The 22,848-nt window shown below is 39.9% G+C and overlaps 1 protein-coding gene across 1 annotated transcript in view; it reads right to left on the bottom strand.

Annotated features, from left to right (window-relative positions):
- Window positions 1–1,884: 1,884 nt before the first annotated feature.
- The window catches only part of GDF11 (growth differentiation factor 11), a 41,506-nt gene continuing 20,542 nt past the window's right edge, over window positions 1,885–22,848 (bottom strand). Inside the window, exons 2-3 of the mRNA XM_089477496.1 lie at window positions 14,250–14,623; window positions 1,885–10,907 (exon numbers count right to left, since the gene is read on the bottom strand). Of these exons, the coding sequence (XP_089333622.1) occupies window positions 10,527–10,907; window positions 14,250–14,623 (755 nt within the window). The 3' untranslated portion in view covers window positions 1,885–10,526. The remainder of the gene's footprint in view (window positions 10,908–14,249; window positions 14,624–22,848) is intronic.

The raw sequence follows: 22,848 nt of genomic DNA, 5'->3' as shown, positions 1-22,848 counted from the left end.
TTTTTATTTAATATTGCAGTTAACCTTTTCCATTTCTTTCATATCGTGAATTTTCATTTTCCAATCTTCAATCTGCAGTGGACATTCCTTTTTCCAATTTTTAGCTATTACTATTCTTGCAGCTGTAATTAGGTATAGTATAATTATCCAGTTTTTTCTTTCTCCCTCTTTCCCCAATACAGATGTTACATTCAACAAGTACAATTCAGGTAAACAGTCATATTCTGCTTTTAACGTTTTCTTAACTACTATATGTATCTTCAACCATTTTTTTTTTAATTTTTGAGCATCACCACCACATGTGTATCAGTGATCTCCAGCGTTTATCACTGGCATCTCCAGCATTTATCATTATTTAGTTTATATATTTTATCCAAAATAAGAGGAGTATAATACCATCGATTGATTATCTTGAGATAGTTCTCTTTCAGATCCTGCGCTACCGTAAATTTTGTTTGTGTCTTTCATGGAGACTTGATAGGCAGTGGGTTGAGCACTGGCACCTGACTGTGGATCACTACTTGCAGTAGTACTGGTCTAAATCAAGGACTCCATCAAAGATTTCTCTTAAGTTATGAATGGGAAATGTTGGGCTGCAGGATCTTTCACCATGGCTTTGCTCTGGAGGAAAGCCAGCATAGTGTAGTGGTTTGAAGGTTGGAATATGATTCTGGAGACCAGGGTTCAAATCTCAGCCATGGAAACCTACTGGGTGACTTTGGGCAAGTCACCCTCTCTCAGCCTCAGAGAATGTCAATGACAAACCTTCTCTGAAGAAACTTGCCATGAAAATCCCATGATAGGGTTTTCATAAGTCAGAAATGACTTGAAGGCACACAACAACAAGAACAACAAGCTCTGGAAGATCAGACCTTCCCTCTCTACTCTAAAGAGTGGAAAAAAATTAAAAAATCATACAGGCTGCTTTCTGATTTGATTTTTTAAAACAGGACTCTGTTCCCTTTGATTTGTTCCTAGAAGGCCTTAGCTTATCAGATTCTTTAGCAGTATGGGGCTCATGATGTCCAAAAAGCTGGGATTATGTAGCAGAAGAGGAGAACTAAGAAGCCAGAGAGGAGAGTTTGATTTCTCACCCCTGTATTGTTGAAGAACAAGAAAATATATTATTCCAGTGCATTCCTAGCAAGATCAAAAAGCTTTTGAAATAAAGTTCACCCCTTATTATAGCAAGTAGATGTAAGGTATAGCTGATTCCTGTATTGTATCACTAAGGGGCTAAACAGACCTCCCCTTTGGAGCAGTTTGCTGCCGCCCCTTTCAGCACTGGATCAGGGCCGTGGAAACTACAATCTCCAGCCCCAATCTGGCCTTTCCCCAACACTAAAAGGAATGGCAAAATGCTGCTCCTTTTCGCAGTAGGGAAAAGGTGCTGCTGCGGCAGCACTTTCTGGCACTTCTCTTAGTACTGTGTCATGTGGACGCAGCACCAAAGGAGTGCCGTGACGCCGTGTGGTTGGGCGCACGGCATGACGGTAGCATCAGGGCAGCATCGGGCCATGCATCATGTGGACACTACACCCCCACTTTGCCCCAAGGCCAGTGTATAACGCTGGTCTATACAGCTATAACTCTCCATTTGTATAGTCACAAATGACTGTATGGAATGAGCCTTCCAGTATCCAGTTCCAGCTGTGCATAGCTTGTAATCTAATTGACAATCCCTCTTCTGTCTTAGGAAAAGAGCTATAGTTTGTACATTTGTAGATGTGTCAAAGCAGTTGTTGCCGATTGCATATAATGATTGTACTGAAAACTCAGGTCCAATGATTCTCAAGTTACATGCTTCTAAGATATAGAACTCCTTCATCAATTCATAAAAAAAGAGATTTTTGCTTTATATATATATATTTATTGTACAAAAAATCTAAAAAAAGGACAAAGAGAAATTGAAACAGAAGCAATGATTATGATACACTAGACAGACTAAATCCATTTACAGAGCAAGTTTAGTTTATACAACACAGAAGAGAAATAGCAAAGGCAATCCTTATTTTTGTTTTGTTTTACTTCCTCTGGCTCCAGTTTTTCAGTATGTACGTATATAAAAAGAACAGCAGTTATAGCCCTCAGTTGTTCTGACCTCAACTCTGCATACATGAGTGCCACCTCAGTTTAATTCCTACATTTAAGTCCTGTAAGGCAGGAAAGAGTACACGCCTGCCTAAAATATATGTACAGTATTTGCTGAGTTTTTAGAAAAATGAACAGCTAGGAGCCTTTCCATCTGAGTAGGGAAGACTGTTTTCCTGGGAAAACATTTGTCATGGTTTTTTTTCCAGCTCCAAAGCTGTTAAATAAAACAATCTAGGGCACTGCGTGTTTGATAAATGGCAATGAAACAATTTAAGAAATTGACTTCAGTAATGTTATAATATAGTATGAGATGGAATGGTGAGACATTTGAAGCCAACAGAATGCCAGTAGATATACCAACTAGGCTGATATTTTTCTAAGAAGTGGGTACTAAATAAGTTTAATTGTTCACATGCCTTTAGCATTTTGTTCTTCTGTGGATTCTATAAAGTTTTAAAATACATCAATTAAGACTAACAACACTGCTGCAACAGAAGTTACAACATCCCTCTTCTACAGATGGCACACAGAGATAAAGCTAAATTGCCTCAAAAGTTAAACCAGCATGGGTGATGATGCTTGCAGAAGAATTTGGGTGTTTTAAGAATCAGACTCTCTGTTGACACATTTTCACTCATTGCACCAAAAAATAAAATAAAGTCTTTCCTATATCTCCTAATAATTTTTTCCTAATAAATTCAAAGCAATCAGCAGTTATGTTGGGAGTTCAGATTTATCCTCTTCTCCCAAACCAAATAAGATATAGATTCTTCTCCCTCATTCTTGACAACTCAGGGAAAGTGAAGACTAGCCAGAGACTGGTTAATTTTATAACTATGTAAGATTTTTTAAAAGATGTACCAGCATTAAGATGTACATAAATACCTAACAGGTATTTTGCAAAGAAATTAACTATTGGCTTAATTTGATATTAAAGTTGTGATCAGTGATATGACAGTAACAAGACACTTTGTAGTTTGGAAGTCAGATACATGAGTGTATAATTGTGAGATTGCGGAACTACACAGTGATTTGCCTTCAGCAGGAACTACACTAAGATTCATACATACTAATCCTCACACACAGCCATTACAAAAAGAGAAAGCACAGACATAAAAGTTTCTCTTCTTGAGCTCTAGGGTGTGTCACATAAGGGAAACCTCATCCTAGTCTCTTTAAACAAAAATTAACCTTCCATAGTGCAAATGGTACCTTAGTCCAAAGCAGTCTCTCAATACAGATTTTTTTTTTTACAGTGAACATTCAGCAGTTTTAAGTCCAGGTGCTTTGCTTCACTCCTGTAAAGTCTTGGAGGCCTCCCCAAATGTCCTGGTGGGACTACCTCTTGTTTTCAAAGTGAACTTGCATCCATTTTGTAAAGAAAGGCAGCAGCTCAGTGTGATGGTGTAGAGATGTGAACAGACATGCTGACCAAGTACAACAGAAATTATTCTTGATTTAACACCAGCCATGGACCTAAAACCAATTTGCACCTTTTCAGAAAATTACTGTATGGCACGATACATGCTGTAGTGGCATTAACTTTCCCCTATTTGGCAGTCTGTTCTCTTTAAAACAGTCAACAGGGTTTCCATCTGAAAGGGTTGATATAACAGCTATGCATGTCCCGGGTGCAGGATTGGAGTGAAAAGCTCTGAACTCTTTTTTTTTAATATTTTATTTTTATATATATTTTAAATTTTTATTTTGACGTTCAAGTGCTGTGTTTGGTCATGTGATCAAAACAAACAAAAACAATCTTAACCAGTGAATAGCCTTTTGGTCATGTGATTAAAATAAAAACAAAATTTCTTTGCCCATGTCATTGTCCTCAAACTCATTTCTTCAGTACACACATATGCGCACACACACATATCCTCACACACCAACATTCTCACATAACACTATGACATTTATGGACAGTAACATAAACAAAGTAAATAATAATACACTTGAAGGACTCATATTTACAAGCATACATCCAAAAATAACCATGCCTGTCTGCCTTTTGTGAGTCAAATTACCCAGAGCAAAATGGCATCCTGTTGGAAGGAAACATTAGTAGCAGGTGATCCGGATCTTATCTTTCTAGTTTAGCACCATTGGGCAGTTGGAGGTGAGGGGTATCAAACCACCCAAAACCCAGAAAGAAAGCATCCATGTTTCTGATGAGGCCTGTCTAGCTGTTTGGTGTATCATTCTGCATGGATGAACCACATCAACAAAGAAGTCTGGAGGTTCATACATTTTTACCTTAGAATGGATAGCATCATTGCTAACTAAGGCTGCAAACCTAAATACATGAGAATAAGTGCCACTGAACCCAGCAGGACATGAGTAAGCATTTGTAGGATCAGCTTACAAGCTGATCCTACAAATACTTACTCATCCCAAAGTCATCCCTAATGACTTTGGACACTTGGATCAGTAGGGGCCTATTATGGAACAAACTGTAGGAAATAATGCTAATGCGTGAACAAAAGGGCAAATTTTATTTGCTTTACTAAGACTTCAGTCTTTGCATATAAGATTGGAGGAGAATGGATACTCCATTACTCTGAATCTCTTCAGTGACTAGATATCCCTATATTAGCTCTACATTCACCATAACACAATGAACTGAGCTTGATACAGTAAAGGAGGTTCCCTAATATACTTTGCCATCAGTGGTCCCTTCTGATCATAGGCTCTGCAATGTACTGGCTTCATTAACATTTAACGGGTTACAACCTCCTGAAGATAATAGGTTCTCCAAATTAATTATGTACTCTGAATTAAGCTGTTTCAAGCAATCATTTTCAGTGTCTGCTACTATAGGGTCAACGGCTTTTCTTTTGCCTCTTTCTAGACCAGTAATACACAATGCTCCACTATTTCTTGGCGAGCTAGACTACATTCAAAAATAACCATTTGGAAATGTCCCATTGGAAGCAGCCCAACTCCGACGGATCTAATTTGATCACAACCATCTCATTTTTCATACAGTGATGTGTATACATCCCTCCCCACCCCATCCCTGCAGCTGAGCAAAGCCACCAACAGGAAATTATACTTAATGAAAAGTAGCTTCGTCATGCACTTACCCCCTCTGTGTCTCCAACAGAGAAGAGTTGTGTATTATAAAGTATGTGGATTTGTGCCATAGCAGGTCATCTAAGAACATTTTCCTCTTAAAGCATAATGGAAGTTCAGTATCTTATGACAATCACCAGAAAATAAGCAAAGCTCTGGCTGATTTCAGTCGTGTTAGCATGGAGTTTTAAGGAGTATTTATGTGGAATATATTAATGAAATTGCCCTTTGTTGTTACAAATGAAGATGCTAGATTGCTTGGTGAGGAAAGAGACCAGAATTAGGAAGATTGCTCTGGGGAAAATGGCACCATGCTTGATTCACAATTCTCTTGTAACAGGTTAACATACAATTATCTGGATAGCTTGATTATTGTCAAATTCATTTCTCAATCCAAGCATTCTGGTTTTAATCTCAGAAGCAATTCTCAAGCATGCTTACTGATTTGTAAAGCAAATTTGTAAAGAAAGATAGGCAGCAGAATTCCCTTTTGTTTTGACAGCATAGTTCCTAATACAATAGTCTTAAAGTTGGGTTCTGCTAACAGCCAGTCTCGTTCATATACTTTCCCCCCGTTCAGCTTCTAACACAAATCTTTATAAAATAATACAGCACAATGAAATCCATACATGGCATAGATCCATTAAATGGCACCAGCAACTATATCTAGAATCATACTCAAGTCTTTCTCTATTATCATACTGTATTCTATTCTTCCCAGAACAAAGGATATTGGAGACTAAGATACATGAGTTGTCCCAGGATGCTCTGTATGGTGTAGCTCTCGGCTTCCAAACAATGAAAATATTTACTCAAGACCCCTTTGATTGTTAACTTCAGCAAATACTGTAAGCACACTTTCAAAACAGTCAGCAAACAAGAAAAACATTGTTTTCACTGGACAAAAATGAAAGCTCAGTTTTTGGGGAAACCAAGGACTCAAAACTGGGCTGCTTAATTCACAGACTGTGCTAAATATATGCTATATGTATTCTGCTTTTAAACAGCAGGGAAGTGACATGCCTTAAATCAGTGAGACAATTTGTCAAAGAATCCTGTGTCTCAGGTCTTCTTTTTCAAGTACTTGGTTTGGTTCTCTTTCCTGGTCCAAGGACCAACCTGGGAGCCCAGTGCATTTCAAAACAGATATTAAAAGCCTAAAATGAAGTGAACTGTGCTGGATAACAGTACTGGCGAACACATATTTTTCTGATATACCTGGCAGAGGAGTACAGAGCAATTCAGTACTTCAGAGGAAGCGAAATAAGAATGACTGAAATATGTGATATCTAAACTAGCATCACTTTCCTCTGGATTTAAGGAACAGGTCACACCTCTTTAAGTGCCAGATTCTTTGCAGACAAGTGTTCCAATCAACCACATCATTTAGTGATTTCTTTTCTTTTAATAAAAAGGCAGTATTGTTCTACATTATTATAGAGCAACTTTTCAGATTCCCCAATAATAAAAGTTCTGTGATCAATAATGTCCAATTCCTGGGACCTACTTTTGTTAGATAGATCTATAGGGAGTACACCATTTGTCCCCGGGTTTTTACTTCTAGGGATATTAATATGACTAGCATCTTTGTATCTTTCACATTTCTGGAAGTCTAATTTTGTGGAACTTTGTGGCATACTGTGGGGAACATTTATACTAGGTTTTTTATTGTGACTTTAAATCTTTATAAGAGTCTTTCAGTGTACCAAAGGAAAAAATGGAATACAAATATCAAATACATCACATGGTGACATGCAGTTTTCAAATCTTAAACAAATAAGATAACTCCAGGCCACTGCAGACCCAGGGATTCTGATCATAAATCATCTCATAGGTCTCCATTTCTTCACCTATTATCCAATATGTACCCTATGCTCGCAAATTCATTTATACCAAGTAGTTAATACATTAAAGTAATGTAGTGTATGCTCAACAAGCTGAGAAGGCATATTTGATGAGTGCTTAAAAGGTTGAAGCGCTTCAGTCTATAAGTGCTATAGAGAGAGAGAGAGAGAATAAGAGAAGCAGTGTAGCTCAAAAAGGGTCCAGAAAAGCTGATCTCTGTTCAGTCTTGGGCAAGGGACTGTTCCCTTCTTTGGGATTTAAGGTTTAAACCCATGAGAAGTGCTAAGATTGGGGACTTTAAATTTTCCACAGCAACTCATCTTATGCTTCTTCATCCAAGCTTTCATCTACACATTGCCCACTGGTTTGGGACTCAATAACCTCCAAGTAAAATGGCAAAATTCAAGAGTATTAACTAACTAGGAAAGGATAAACACTGCTGCATTTAAGAACTGGGTTGGATGTTGAGATTCACACATCAAATCTTATACAATAAGTGCTAGAACTGAAAAAAAAAACCTGTAGGATCAATTAGTTTGATAGTCTTATTTGACTCTTCTTTCCCATTTACTATCCATCCTATCCATAGTCAATACTTCTGTCAAAACATCAGTTCAAGAAAAATAGTATGGTATATTTTTAGCTGCTTTAATGTAATGGTGCAGCTGTAATCTTGGCAGATTCATTGGTGGTTGGCTCCAAATCCTCTATGCTGAAAATCTTGAATAAATACTTGGCTCTTTACAGACTCCCCTCCAGTCTGTCACCTCCACGCCTGGGTTCCAGACCTAGGGTAGGCATTTCTGAAGGGTTGCATCATATCACACAGCAGCTACCTAGACAGCCCAAGCAGAGAAGTGGAGAAACAAGCCCTAAAGCAGCAGGAACAGCTGAACTCTGGAGAAACAGGGATCCTGATTTCATACTATGAAAATAGCCAAAAGGAAGTAAAAATGCCACAGTGTTTATTCCAGTCTGGAGCAATAATACTGCCTGCTTCAGAGAAAATTCTTACTTGTCTGTCTCTTCTTGAGAAACTGCAAGTTTTGCATCACAGTTTAGCTGGAGTAATATGATAAACAGTCTGGGACTTATGATTTAATACAATCTATACTTTGGCCTCACAAATGAAGGCATGGTAGTCTACTTTTCAAGTGCCGTAAGGGGCCATCTCTTCATTATAAGGAGCTTTCTTCAATCTAGCTTTTCCTTCTCTTTGAATAGAGATGATGTACTGCTTTGCATGAAATGAAATCTACTATATATGTCATCTCATTTGTCGAAGTGCTTTAGCCCATGAGAGCAACATTTCAGTGGCTATCTTAGTCAATAATTTGGCTGCTGACAGTCCTAATAGAACAAACTTTTGTTCCATCCACAAATGGAAATTCAGCAGACAGTGGCTGAACATTGATCACTAGCTACCAAAGGTTTCTAGTTCACATACGAGATTTGAACCAATGACTGGTAATGGGTTACTTTCTAGGCTCCAGTTTAGAGAATGTTTTTCTTGAACTGAAAATCAACACTGTAATCAGTAACTTAAAACTTCAGTTGTTATAGGACCGTTATTAGTAATAATCTCTTCCATCTAATTGTTACCAACTTCCAATTCTACCCCTTTTATTCTCAGGATTATGAGCCTCATACCCAATGAAAGCACTGACTATCAAGACCAATTTGAAGCTATTTTGGCAGTATATGTTGTGTTAGAGACATAATAGCTGAAGCTGCTTCAGCTTCTCAGAAATCCTAAGTGAGCCATCCCTTTTAGGCCTATTCTTAAAACTGGAAATTATACAGTTAAAAATAACAAATACTAAATTGCCAATGGGTGAGTAATGTTTCATCATCCAAGGGACAATTATCCCATCTGGATATCTACAGTCTTGAAAAAAGGAACACCAATTCATAATTAAATTAATTCAATCTGTTGCGTAAATGTAATTTCTAATTATAAATAATTCCCCTCTTTCTGTGATTTAATGCTCTGTTCCCCTATGTCATATGTTTCATTCTCCTCTGCCATCTTGTTGCCTCAAATCATAGAGGCAGAATTAGAGACCTTGTGGTGGAAGGATGGTCATACAACAGTGTCATGGAAGTCAGGAAATGGGGTAAAAATCTACATAAGTGCATTTAAAAATAAAAGACATTGATTTAGCATTGGAACGGGTGGCAATACAAAGCAACTCATGCTATCATTCAAGGATTGCTGTGTTGTTAAAACTTGGCTGAGTGGCAACAATACAATTACCCAGTTTTAAAAACATATTGCAAACTAACCAAAGGAAACTGGTGGTCTAACACAGTTCTGCATTTAGCAAAGACAAATAACTAGTTCTATCTTATTTACATGCATGGGTAAATATTCCTCCCACTGAAATGTTAAGCAAAAGTGGTCTTTAAAGTAGTAAGATTCTGTTGCTGAAATAAATAAATGTAATTTTGTCTTCACCCAACTGCATCTTCTAGAAACTCTTTGTAGTGATGCATACTACATCAGAAGTGGGGAAAGGAAGTTGAGATGGACTCCATTTTCCCCCCAAGGTCCTTTCCCTACTGTTTCAAAAATGGGTTCAGTGGACACATGTAGCTTGAATTCACCGTGTTAGATTCCTTCTTTTTTTTATAAACAATGGAGATGAAGAGTGTTGGATTCTGGATGCTTGAGAGCATCCAAGTCAGCTAGAATCAGCAGTTTAACCTCCAGTTATACAGTTCTTTCAACACCCCTGTAACTACAGACTACACCTCCATTCCATCACCGCCTTTTGCAACCATGCAGCCAGTGCAGGCAAGCATTCTAAATGGATGTTGGTTTCCATTTCTTTGGAGCCTCCCATCTCTTCAGGGATTCTGTCTCTCAAAAGGCAGGCAGGTTCAACAACCCTCAGATTCCCAGACTATATTCTCCCTCCCCCTCCCAACCAAAAAACAAAATGCCAAACATCTCCCAAGCTGGCTGGTTCCCTTCTTCGTCTTAATACAAAATATTTACCTCTTTTTTCTTCTTTATCTGTATAGCTCCATACAACATTTTATTTAACTTAATCACAATCTAGGAAGCTTTCACTGTTTGTAAACGGGTTAAAGGTCTTCTCTCTTTATGATGATCTTTTTTATGTTTGAACCATATTTTGCTTCCCAAGTCAAGAGAGAAAGTGGGTTGGGAAGAAAGAGAGAATGCCAGTAAAAGTAAAGCTTGAGCAGGGATAGGTCAAACAAAGGGTTTCGTAGAAGAAGAGAAAAATGCTTGTTTCAGATCTGCCTCAGGGAGGAAAGTATTGATCCAAGCCAACTCATCCACTTTCCAGTAACATGATGTCTGTTTTGATTATTGCACAGCGCAAGATGTCACTTCAGAGATTTTCAATACAATTCTATTCATCTTATTCTTTTCCCACAATAATTTTCTCTCCAAAAATGTTTTAAAATGCTATTTGTCAGGGTGCATCATTGAAGCAGGAATCCAAGGGGATCCGGAGAAGGGAGTGACAGGACAGGCAGGGGGTTTAAGAGCATCCACACCTGTCAACAACCATGCCAGGGATTTTACCATAGATGATCTGCTGTTTGTCATTGAAGTACAGCATGTTGATGGGAGACATCTTGGTGGGTGTACAGCAAGGCCCTGCTGACCCCCGTGGATTGGCTTGTTGCACCAAATGAGTATGAGGATATTTTTGCATGAACATATATTCACACTGGCCTGAACAGTAGTTGGCTTTGTACCGCTTGGGGGCGATAATCCAATCCCAGCCGAAAGCCTCAAAGTCAACGGTCAGTGGGTAACGGCAGCAACGGGATTCAGTTGAGTGCTCATCACAGTCTAGTCCCAAATTCCGACGGGACCTTTTATTGTTCTCCAGCACACGCAGCTCCATGAAGGGGTGCTAGGAGAGGGATTAGAAGGAAGAAAACAAAAAGATGTAAATTTAGGTGCAAATCGGGTACTATTCCATGTTCAGGTGACAAGAACTAACTATGGAAGGGACACAGCACTTACAGGTACAGTTTTGAAGTATGTCAGATACATTAGCTAGCTAGCTAGCCATAATCCATTTTGCTAGTCCCATCTGCCCATCTCTCTCTGACTCTATACAGTACATACTTTAAACCAACATTATTAATCTAATTCTGTTCCACCCATTCCTCATCTTTCTTTAGAAAGGCACTCTGTCTTGTCCCACTCCTAGTATTCATTATCCTTTCAGGCTTTTATCCAGTTCCCAGAAGCAGTCTTTTCACCCTGTTTAGACTTACTTTAAGCAGCCATTATTAAACGTCTGGAAATCATGAACACAGTTATAAACATGGAACCTAGAGTTCCACATTCATAACTGATTCATACTCCCAATCTCTGTCTTTAATAATGTAGTGAACACATAGAAATCATAAAAGTCCCCCTATCCTGATTTACTGGACAGCAGCCTCTGAGAGAAGGTGTGAGTGACAATGGATCTGTTCTCCTGTCAATCAGGATGCAGCAGTCTGACGTCCCCCCCTCCTCCTCCACAAGCAATCTCCAGTATGAGGAGTAATTGTGACAGGGATCTTGCTTCCAGCTGTCACACTGGAGATTACTTGTAGAAGGGTGATGAGAACATCAGTCTGCTATGTCCAAATCAACAGGAGACCAGACCCTTGTCACTTGCAACGTCTGCTGCCTAGTAAGTCAGGATTTGGAGGCTTGGCCCAGGCGATGCTAATTAGCTATGTAACTAAGATAGATATTTAGCTTATTTAAAACACTAGCTGCTATTTACACATTTCTTAATCAAATGTAATGTAAGACATGACAAAGTACAGTATGGGATTTTGACAATCAGCTGCTGCCAGCAAAATATTTTTTAAAATCAAATTGAGGTGTGTGTGCTGATTAGACTCATCTATTGGTTTGTTTAGTCAGAATACCCACCTTACCCTTAGGTAGTTGCTGAAAATGTGAAAGATAAGGCACTCTGTGGGGAATATGGAGATACATATATTTATATTGCGCTTTTTTTTTAAATGTTAGACTCAGATCTAATTGTCAGTCCCAGCTACAGCAGATCTATTGAATCAACAGGAATTTGGTAATGCTAAAGTACATTCCATTGATCCATTCAGTCAATTCTAGTTGAGACTAACAATTGGATTTAGCCCATTGCACTTTTATTACAAAAGCATGTGTCACCAGTTAAGATAATTAGAGCTAAAAGAACTGATTAGAGACATATGCTGAACAGAAGTGCATTCAAGAGACTAATCACAAAATAAAGATATGAACATATGTTTGTAGATAATTTTTGTATATATAAAATAAAAGTCTTAACAAAAACAATCTCAGTGTGACTGTTTATTAAATGACATATGAAAGAATACCATCGTTTAAAGAGGACAGCAGAAAAGGTAGAATCACCAAATAGACGAAACCACTATTTTTTAATACATATCTCCTACAGTAATTCAGTAAATCAAATCAAGATATTGTTAATAGCCAATATTAAATTCAATTCTGAATTTCTGAGAATGATATTTGGCTAAGCTAATATGGATTGGAATGCAATTGTTTACATTTCTACATCTAAGTTAGTCTAGGTGATAGGTGCTGAATTGTAACTCAGAAAAACTTGTATGATGTTGGATTTTGTTTGTTTGTTTGTTTGTTTGATTATTGGATTTTTAGTCCACTTCTCCCAAAGATGAGATACCAGGGGGCTTTCTTACAAGGCTATTTCAACATTACTGACTTAAGTAGATTCCTGTAGTTTCAAAGAAAATGGACTTTGCAGTTTATTAAAGACTAGCAACTGTTTGTCATGCTAATAGAGATGAGATCAAACAAGGAAAGGTGGGCAGTTGTGGAAGGCTAGGGTACCACATTAATCCCCCACCACACCTGCTCCTGCAAAAGAAAAGAAAAAGAAAATAAACATTACCCCCAAAACCTCCCAAATGCCCTCTAGGAGGACAACTGGGCATTCTCACCATGTTTTGGCTGTGTGTGTGTGTGTGTTCCTGGGCTCCTACGGGGCATTCTGGGGTGTTTTGAGGTAAAAAATAAGTTTTAATTTGCAAATAAAATGTGGCCCTTGGGGTGGAGGGTTTGGGGGGGGGGTTAAACCTGTCAGAAATTTCCTCCACAGCCCCTAGAGGGTATTTTAGAGGGGGAGAACTTTTTGCAAAAATTTTTGCAAAATTGTGTAGTTCTTTTTTCACTACCTGAGGGACTGTGGGGGCAGAAAAATAGCGTACCTCTGAAATAAGAGGGGTGAAATCTTCACCAGTAAAACTGGCATCATGACCTGATACGTAAGGGCCTCTTTGACCTTCATGCAGTAGCATTACAGCCTTCTAGTAACAGTAGAAAGCAAGACTTTCTTCCAGCTGTCTGAGACTGTGATGTGCCCATCACTGGAGCTATCAAGGCGCAAATTCAAAACTCCCAATACTCCATCCCAAGGTACAGCTCACTAGTGATGTGGAGGTTATGTGGTGCCTTAACTTTGTCACAGAACAGTAAGTCACAGAGACATCTGACTCAACAATAATTCTAAAACGAGAACTACTGAACTCCTCATGTCTCCTCCAAAGCCTAGCTTGCCCCAGTGTTACTATAGGATGTTGAAGCCACAAATTTCAGAACTGAGAATGTCCTAAAAACCTTATAGTGACCAACATTTTTGTGAGCCTCTTTAGGAAATCTAGGCTGCCAGCCTGTTAGGAACATACATATGCATATGTTTCAGTCACATGTGTGTAGGTTCTTTTAGGGATGCTGTGGAGGTTGGTATTCCCTTCCTCCTTCAGTAGAGCCCCAAACCCTCCCCTCCAACTTACTGAACAGCTTCTGAAGTACCTTGTACAGCCATTCCGTGTTGTGGGAAGGATCGTAGAAGTATTTTCTCATAGCCAGATGTGAAAAGATGACTTCAGCGTTGATATCTGCTGAGGTCCTCTAGAAGTCTCAGCATGGATGTCATCATTTTCTGTCTAGCTATGAGGACAGAGCCAGATGTTTCTGTGATCCTGCCTGGTTCCCACAAAGCAAGCAGTGGCCATGCAGGGAGCTTCAGAGGTTGTTCAGTAAGTTAAAGAGGGTAGTAATATGGCTCAACCTAGCAAAGGGGTAGACCTACTAAGCTACAGAGAGCCATGCAGGATTGCAGCCATAATGTTTCTTTGGCCTTTTGTTTAATGTTAGGGGAAAGGATGGGAAAAGAAGAGGTCAAGGGACATTTCTGTTTACCCACCAAGCCTTCAGCTCCAGGTCCCAGAGAGGTGACAGCCAAGTCATTGCCATTGGGATCAAAAGCGTTGATTTCAATACCCCAGTTGTTCTGAGGCTGCTTGAACCAGTTCTGCAGCACATGCTTGAAGTCAATGCTCTGCCAGTGGCCAATGCGTGAATTCAGGTCAATCTTGAGTGAACGGATGCGGATGTGGCGGCTACCATCCTCTGTCACTGGCTTGAGGCGCAGGATCTGTAGGTAGACTGTGGAGGTATGCTGAACCGGCCTCAGGTACACCCATAGCTGTGCCTTTACTACCTTGGTGAACATAATCTTGGGGCTGAAGTTGAAGAAACAACAGTGTGGATTGCCTTCAATCTGTACCACTGGGTCCGCTGACAGAGAAAGAAAGAGAGAGAAGCAGTGAGCAGAATTTCTTCACAATATTTTTCCCAATTGTTTCACTGGGGACATCTGCCTATGGAGCAATTCATGTAACTATGATTACCACATAATAACTGTGGTTGTCACATGATAACATTGTTGCCTGAAGCTATCACAATTCAGCTTCCATGGGTTTCATGTTGTTGTTTTTGTTGTTTAAGCCCAAACGTACAATACCTACAGATATGTAAAGCTTTATACTAATATATAAACAAGATTTTGGATTCTGAGTTTCCCAGTGATATATCTTAGACCTTTACTCCAAGCCTCAAGTCAAGTCTCAAGTCTTTACCTTCAGGATAAGATATTCCTCAACTAGCTGTGTGAATTGGCTTAAAACACTGTAAACATTAAACTGTCCAATCAGGTATTCATTAATAATTGCAGTTTTTTTCTAGATATAAAGACAAGAACAAATAAAGCAGACTTTCAATGGCACACATCTTAGCCATGAAAATGGACAGTGTTATGCCCCCCTCCCGGGGAAGATGGAACCCAAAGAGCTGAATTGGGCAGGATCAACATGTTGGCATGAGTTTCCATTTATAAAGTTCTATAATATAAAATCAAAAGTTATTCATCTAGAAAGACAGACAGACAGACAGACAGACACACACACACTGCCCCTTGCATAAGTTTAAACATGTAAAAATAGTTGTTCTCTCTGTTGAAGTCCAAGATCTACATCTTGAATTCCTATTTCACATTTAAAGAAAGACTTGCAAGCCTCAGAGGAATGCTTCATCTTCCGCCTTCCACTATCAACTCTAGAAAGTCAACCAGGGCGGCATCTACAGTGCAGAATTAAAGCAGTTTGACACTGCTTTAACTGCCATGGCTCAATGCTATGGAAATTCTGAGATTATCATTTTGTGAAATATTTAGCCTTCTCTGTCAGAGAGCTACAAATCCCAGGATTCAATAGGATGGAGCCATTACAGTTAAAGTGATGTCAAACTGAAGTGTGGCAGAAGCCTGAATCTCCAGAACAGATTTTCAAGAAAACTTGTTTTCTGCTGCTCCAGTGACTAGGATCCTGAGCAATGGATGCAAACTACAGGAAAAGAGATTCCACCTCAACATTAGGAGGAACTTCCTGACAGTAAGGGCTGTTCAACAGTGGAACAAACTCCCTCGGAGTGTAGTGGAGTCTCCTTCCTTAGAGGTCTTTAAACAGAGGCTGGATGGCCATCTGTCGAGGATGCTTTGATTTAGATTTCCTGCATGGCAGGGGTTGGACTGGATGGCCCTTGTGGTCTCTTCCAACTCTATGATTCTACAAGCCCATGACTAGAACTGCACTCAGTATGATCCACTGGCTGAAGGAAACTCCAATGATGTAGACTTGAGTCAATTGACTCAGACTCAAGTCACTTCAATTACTTGACCCACACCCAGAGTGTGGGATGCGTTTCTCAGAGGAGAACAGCAAAGGCATTAGGCAACAGGCTTGAGGTGGAAAGATCCTTCTAAAGCTTTAGAAGGCTTGTCCAATAAGTAGTGAGGGACAGGTTGTCACACAGACCTCAATCCCCACCTTTAGCTCATTGCCTAACACATTTGCTGTTCCCCTCCAAGAAACACCCCCCCGCCACCTCTCCTCACCCCCATTAAAGTTGGCTCTCAGACTTGAGACAACTTGACAGTATCTTGCAAGGACTTTGAGACTCAATCTTAGACTTGAAGGTAGAGACATGAGACTTTACTTGAGACTTAGGTAAATTACTTGAAGGCATCACAGAGAAACTCAGGATCTAAGATCTTAGTATATATTATTAGTATAAAGTTGCACAAATCTGTAGGTATTGTGCATTTGGGCCTGCCTGAACAGAATAATGTTCTAATGATTGATGCTATAGAAAGTGTACAAATATGTCCATTTCATCTGTCAGCATGTTGCTTATTGCCAAAAGTATATATTACAGTGGAGCAATCTGTTCTCTAGCAAAGATACATTGAGGTATACCTTAAATTCTTACATTACCAAATAATTGTGATACTTCTTTCTAGGAAGCAGTGTGCATTTACACAGATGTAAGCTCCTCTGAGTTAGTAATCTTAAACCTAGACAGATGTATTAAAGATTACACCTAAATTAATGCTGAATTACACTGGAATTACACGCAGGAAATGAGAAGTGGAAACTCAATAGCAGGGCTGATATAATAAAGTTGTTTTTTGATCCTGTCATCAGTATAGAGCTCACAGGGAAACAATACACCAGGGAAGCCATATTGGCAGAGCTGCATGGGCAGAACTGCAAAATTAATAGATCTGGAAGCAGGAACAGATAAGTGAGCCAAACATGACTTGGGAATGTTGAAGTCCAATATTCCAAGGGTCAAACTGACTTGACTGAATAATTCTGTGCCTCATTTTTCAGGGCAGATACATAACCTACAATCAAGCATGTATTCTAGAGACATATACGTATCATGTGGTAGAAATTAGATTAGCTTTTTATCCAGTACTCTTCTGAAGTCTCAGGTCACAATACAGACATTTTATTTTATTTTATTTTATTTATTTATTGCAGTAACAGAGTGCTTAAAAGGTGCCCCCCTTCTATTACATATTTCTGAAACATCTCTAATCCACAATAGAGCTTACTGAGAATGCTGTATTAGGTAGAAACCAGGCCAAACATAAACTTGCATCCGAGGCCTATATCAGTGTTTAAGGTTACAGAAAATGTGAAGTTTGGTCTATATATGCAAGAATATGTAATGAGGATGGGTAGTAGAATATCAAGATGGCAGAAAGAGCTCAGGTACAGGAGTTTGTTTTCACGTCTCTTCCATATAATAATGTCCCTGAAAATAGGAAACTATCAAGCCCAAGAAGGATCTATTCTTTGCCATCTTTATTTGTTTGCTGTTTGTAAGGAGCTTTTAGTGTGTATGAGTGTTTAAAAAGTGATTACTCACTTGCATTCTGCCACCTCAGCATTCCACAACCTCTATTCTTCTGTACATGCATTTACCTTTAAATAGGGCCTATTAACTTGATAATAGTCACATTGCACTATTGGTCCTTTACAAAATAAAGATGGAGATGCTAAGCAGTGTGCCTGTGGCCTTCTCCATGTAACGCATATAGTCAACACTAAGATATGATTGTCCCTGTGATTCCCAAACAGAACGTGGTAGCTGTTTAATGGCTCCACAGAAATGTTGTCCCATAGTCGAGCGCACTGAATAAAGATATTTCAGCCAGCTACAAAAGAGATTGCAGCAGGCAATTAGCAGAGTGCAATAGCTCTTGTATCAAGATGCCTTGAATATTCTGAAACATGTTGGAATTATTCCAAATATTTCTCCCCATCAAGCGTAGGCACAGTTCTGCAGTGAATATTGTCCCGGCTTCAGCCAGTAGGAGGCAGACATTCCAAAAAAATCCTGCAAAGGTGGAAATAGGACTACTCCCTCCCTACTAAAGTTCCATTGTCCTGCCTTTAGAAAGGAGACAGATGGTTCTGAATAGACAACTTTATTTAACTGCTTTATCAGAGGTTCCATAAGCAGATCATGCATGGGAAAGAAAATAAGCCAGTGCTTCCGTAGTTTGTCCCATCTCGGTGCACCATTCAGTGTTTAGCTATTACTAGATCTCAGGCCTCATTTATCATCAGAATAACCTTTCTTTGGTACCTCAAAGTTCCTTCCTTAGTTTGGCCATCCACTAACATTCACTTCTGATTTGGCATCAGATACTTCTTGCCTCTCCACTCCCAGTTCTCCATTTTTAGTCTGGATGGTAATACTCAATACTTAGTCATTAAGAAATGCAGGTATATATCAGAATTTTCCTACTTAGAAAAAAAAGTTCCTATTATTTTAATCAATAGCCCACCATTCAGCACCTCTCTCTCCATATACCCATGGCGCCTCGCGACGTCATAGAGGCGCCGCTTAAAGAAGCTCCATTTTGGAGCTTCTTTTTTGCTCCGCAAGGGAGCCGCGCGGTGTGGCTGCGGCGGCTCCCTTACGGAGCAAACAGCGGCGGCAGCAGACCGCCTCAAAGCGGCGGTCTATAACCCGCCTATGACTTTTTACCTCATTTCCTCCACATTCAGCCCACCACTTAGCACTTGTTTGATATTAGGGATTAGCTCTAATTGACAACAAATTTCCCTTCTTTTTTATCTTTTTTAGTCAGGGCCCCATTGCTCATATGACTCAGAAATGGGGTTGACAGCAGACTTTCTTTATTTGTAACCTTACAACTTCAGTTAGGCAGAGAATCCTCTTTGTGGTTGTATCCAAGGTGGCTTTCCACTTCAGTCCCTCACAGTGGCTATTGTAGGCTCAATGGAGAGAGGTGGCCAGCTCCTGTCCTGTCCAAACTGTCCAGTGAGGAGCAATGTCAGAGTCAGGTAGCATCAGCATATGCACACACCTAAGCATAAGTCTAAAGGAGTTATAGCAATCTCACAGTTGTGAATAAAACAGTTCCCAAAGTCATGAATTAAAATGAAAGTGAGAATGAAAAAAATCCTATCAGACTGCCTCCTGCCAAGCCTTTACAGAATCCCTTCCCATCTCTCCTCCAAGTTGGTCCTGCTGTTGTTGAGCAACCTGCCAAGGAGCTGGGCAGAGGCCAAGGAGTAATAACTGAATGTTTGATTAGAGTTTAGGAAGATATTTTGCAGTGGGATCAGAGAGTATGCTACTCCTCAGAAAGCAAAAAGGAAACATTTCTACTTCTCTTATAATGGCTCAGGAATGAATAACTATGACAAGAATAGAAAACTTCCATCTCATATTCCAAAAACAAAGGCAGTTACATACACATGTTCTGTCAAGGCTGCATCAGATGGTTTCTTGGCAGATAAATTCTTAAGCACATAATAGATTTATGAGGAGAAGCCTGTTTGACAGTTTGTTGATATGACCATTGTTATCAGTTGTATGCTAGTACTGCAGTAAACCACCACCTGAAAGCTTCTTCATAAAATAGTTGAGAAACTGATTAGGGCCAAGTGTCAGGTTGCCTTTAATCTTTCCGTATCAACAAATCCCATCCATTTCACTAGAAGGCAATATTTTGGGGTCTGTTTTACAGTGGTAGCATAAACTCTGTGTAGCTCTTTCCATGGAAAGCAATGGAGCACAAGAAACATGTTTTTCTGGTTCCTCTTTTCAAATGGCCCTATGGCCCAGAGAGGTGTGTGGCCCTAAAAATGTGATCTAACACAGGATGTGTGCGTTATTTAATCCATCAGGATTACAGACATATTATTTGTCCATGGCTGTCTACTAAACTCAGATTCTATCTCCTATAACAGTGTTCCAACTTTCCTAATGCCGTGACCCCTTAATACAGTTCCTCGTATTGTGGTGACCCAAACCCATGAAATTATTTTCATTGCTGCTTCATAACTGTAATTAAATAGGTGCTTTCCAATGGTTTTAGGCGACCCACATGAAAGGGTCATTCGACCCCCAAAGGGGTCCCGACCCACAGGTTGCAAACCACTGTCCTATAAGAAGTCTCTGGGTGATTTAGGGGGAAGTTTATAAAACAGCAGGGCATTTCCTCACCTCAGTGCTGTCTTGCTACCATCAATAGTCAAATATTTCTGAATTTCTTTAACAAAAAGACAGTAGTAGTATAGATCCTAGTAGTACTCTGCTATTTCCTGTATCATGTATCTCTTGCTCTATGTTTCTGTTTCTGTTATCAGTGACTGATCCAGCAAAATTTTGCTCTGCTGACAATCTGTTTATTTCCTCTTGGATCTGAAGAGTGCTGTAAAAGAATGTAGTGTTATGTAACAGAGCACAGTTTACCAGTGAATCACTTCTGATGGCACATTTACAGTTTCAGTCCAAATAGTTCTATTCTTTCATATTCCCTTCACCAAAAATGAATGTTGCCATAGGAAAGGATTTTTGGGACTTCCCTATTTTAAGATCGTTGAAATATATGCACCTGTCATCACAATTATCAGGTAGTTTAACTTGTATCACCTCTTCTTGGCCTTTAGTCCATTCAACAAGAGTCAAGACTTGCCTCACTCCTCTTCAGATTGTCTGGACTAGAACCCTTGTCTAATCTGCCCATATAGCTTTGGTTTATCAACATCTCTTCTCCCAGGAACTGTTGTGTTGTAGTTGTTTCTGTTTCAACTACAGTGTCGTCTGCCTTCTCACCTGTATGTGTAAGCTACAATAAAGATGCACCACCACCACCAAGATCCTCATGGACCGTTAATAGATGGACTGTTGAAAGACAGATGTTTTCTCAAAGCCTATACTAACAATGTAGCAAAAACAAGCTAGGATTTATAGCAGGCCAAATCTCCCTTGTCCATTTATTTCACCGTGTGTGTCAATATAAGAGAAAGTAGCACAAAGATACACAAACTTTCAACACAGCAGATAGCAAAGTAAGAGATTCACCACAGATTGAGAAAATAAAAGGCAGGATATGAAATATATGAGCAACAGAAAGCTAGGAATGTTTCAGTTTTAAAAGACTCATTATTGAGGGAAAGATTAGTTCAGATTAATAATAATAATAATAATTTGTTTTATTTATATACCGCTATTCCAAAGATCATAGCGGTGAAGAGCAAGTAAGCTAATTAGCAAGTAAGCTAATTTGCCCCCAACAGTCTGGGTACTCATTTTAGTGACCTTGGAAGGATGCAAGCCTGAGTCGAGCTTGGGCCCTTTTGCTGGTCTTGAACTCGCAACCTTGTGGTTTTGAGTGAGTGGCTGCAGTACAGGCATTCACTCAAATTTAATTCTTACAGTTTAATTCTTAAAGTTTAAATTAAACTTAATTAAAGAATTAAAGTTTAATTCTTAAAGGATACGGCAAAAAATTTGTTGTTTCTTTGCAAAACTGGGAGTTTATCTTTTCTCTATACCTTTGTTTATTTACAGCTAAATGTACTTCCTTAAGAAGACACGGGAGGCTTTATTCATAATTTCTGATGGCTAACAGGTTCTAGTTATTGAACATACCTTACTTCCTTGATAATAGTGTAAAATATTTTGGTAAATTTAAATATAAGAAAAAGAAACTTAGGTGTAACAAGAAGGAACATGAGGGAAACCTAGGATGTGCTGTTTGCTATCGGTTAAAATTGATGATGCCTGAAAAATGATCAATATTTGGATGCTTGCTTGGTTTAGGGTTGCCATAGTGCCGGACCTCCAAACCGGGAAAAATGTAGGACAAAATTTTCAAATGTAGGACACACACCATGTGTCCTACATTTGAAAATTTTGTCCTACATTTTCCCTCGTGATCGCGGCGGGGAGCAGAAGCCAAGCGGCGAGGGAAAGCCTCCACTTAAGGAGGCTTTCCCTCCCCGCCTGGGCCCTGGGCCTCGCTGCGATCGGAGGCCAGGATCGGGGCCTCGCCTCGTTCCTGCCCCCCGCAGGGACCAGAAAGGAGGCGAGGAGAGCGCCGGCCATTGCCGGGGCTTCACTTCCTTCCTGGCCCCCGCAGGGACCAGGAAGGAGGCGAGCAGGCCGCCAGCGATGGCTGGGGCCTCGCCTCGTTCCTGGCCCCTGCAGGGACCAGGAAGGAGGCGAGCAGGCTGCAGGGAGGCAGGGAGGTTGGCGTGGCTGCACCCAAGAGGCGCCGCCTCCCTGCAGCCTCCTCCGCCCCAGGCCTCGCTGCCCTCCTTTTCCTCCGCGCGGCCATGCGCGGTGGAGGAGGAGGAGGGCAGTGAGGCCCCGAGGGTTGCCTAACAACCCTGCTGCAACCGGGCTTTTCCCGGTTTTTGGCTGCACCCGTGCCGTGACCAGGCAGGTGCCGCCAAAACTGGGAAAAACCCGGTTGCAGCCGGGTTATGGCAACTCTAGCTTGGTTCCATAGCCTCAACTTATATATTTGTCTACAGACAGATATTACAAACTTGATGTAAACTCCCAAACAGTATTTCCTTCCAACAAAATTGACTCTCCAAAGGACTCTCTGGATTCTCTACTGCTTGGAAAAATGGGGAATATAAAACAAGCTTTTAGGAAAGAGGATACGTACACAGTAGGAGCAGTTGTGGAATACTGATCATCTGTTGACATAAACAGTTACGAATTTTGCAGTAAGACGTAAGGTATACATAGGCAAAATAGAACAGCCTCTGAAGATAATGCATTATTAAATGAGCTGTTAATAACACTTATATTGTGATTCAAACCAAGATAAAAAGCAAATT

This window comes from Sceloporus occidentalis, unplaced genomic scaffold, assembly GCF_023333645.1.
Source record: "Sceloporus occidentalis isolate IW3139 unplaced genomic scaffold, rSceOcc1.0.p SCAF_1, whole genome shotgun sequence".
NCBI classification, from domain to species: Eukaryota; Metazoa; Chordata; class Lepidosauria; order Squamata; family Phrynosomatidae; genus Sceloporus; species Sceloporus occidentalis.
This window is presented reverse-complemented; position numbering and strand designations above follow the sequence as displayed.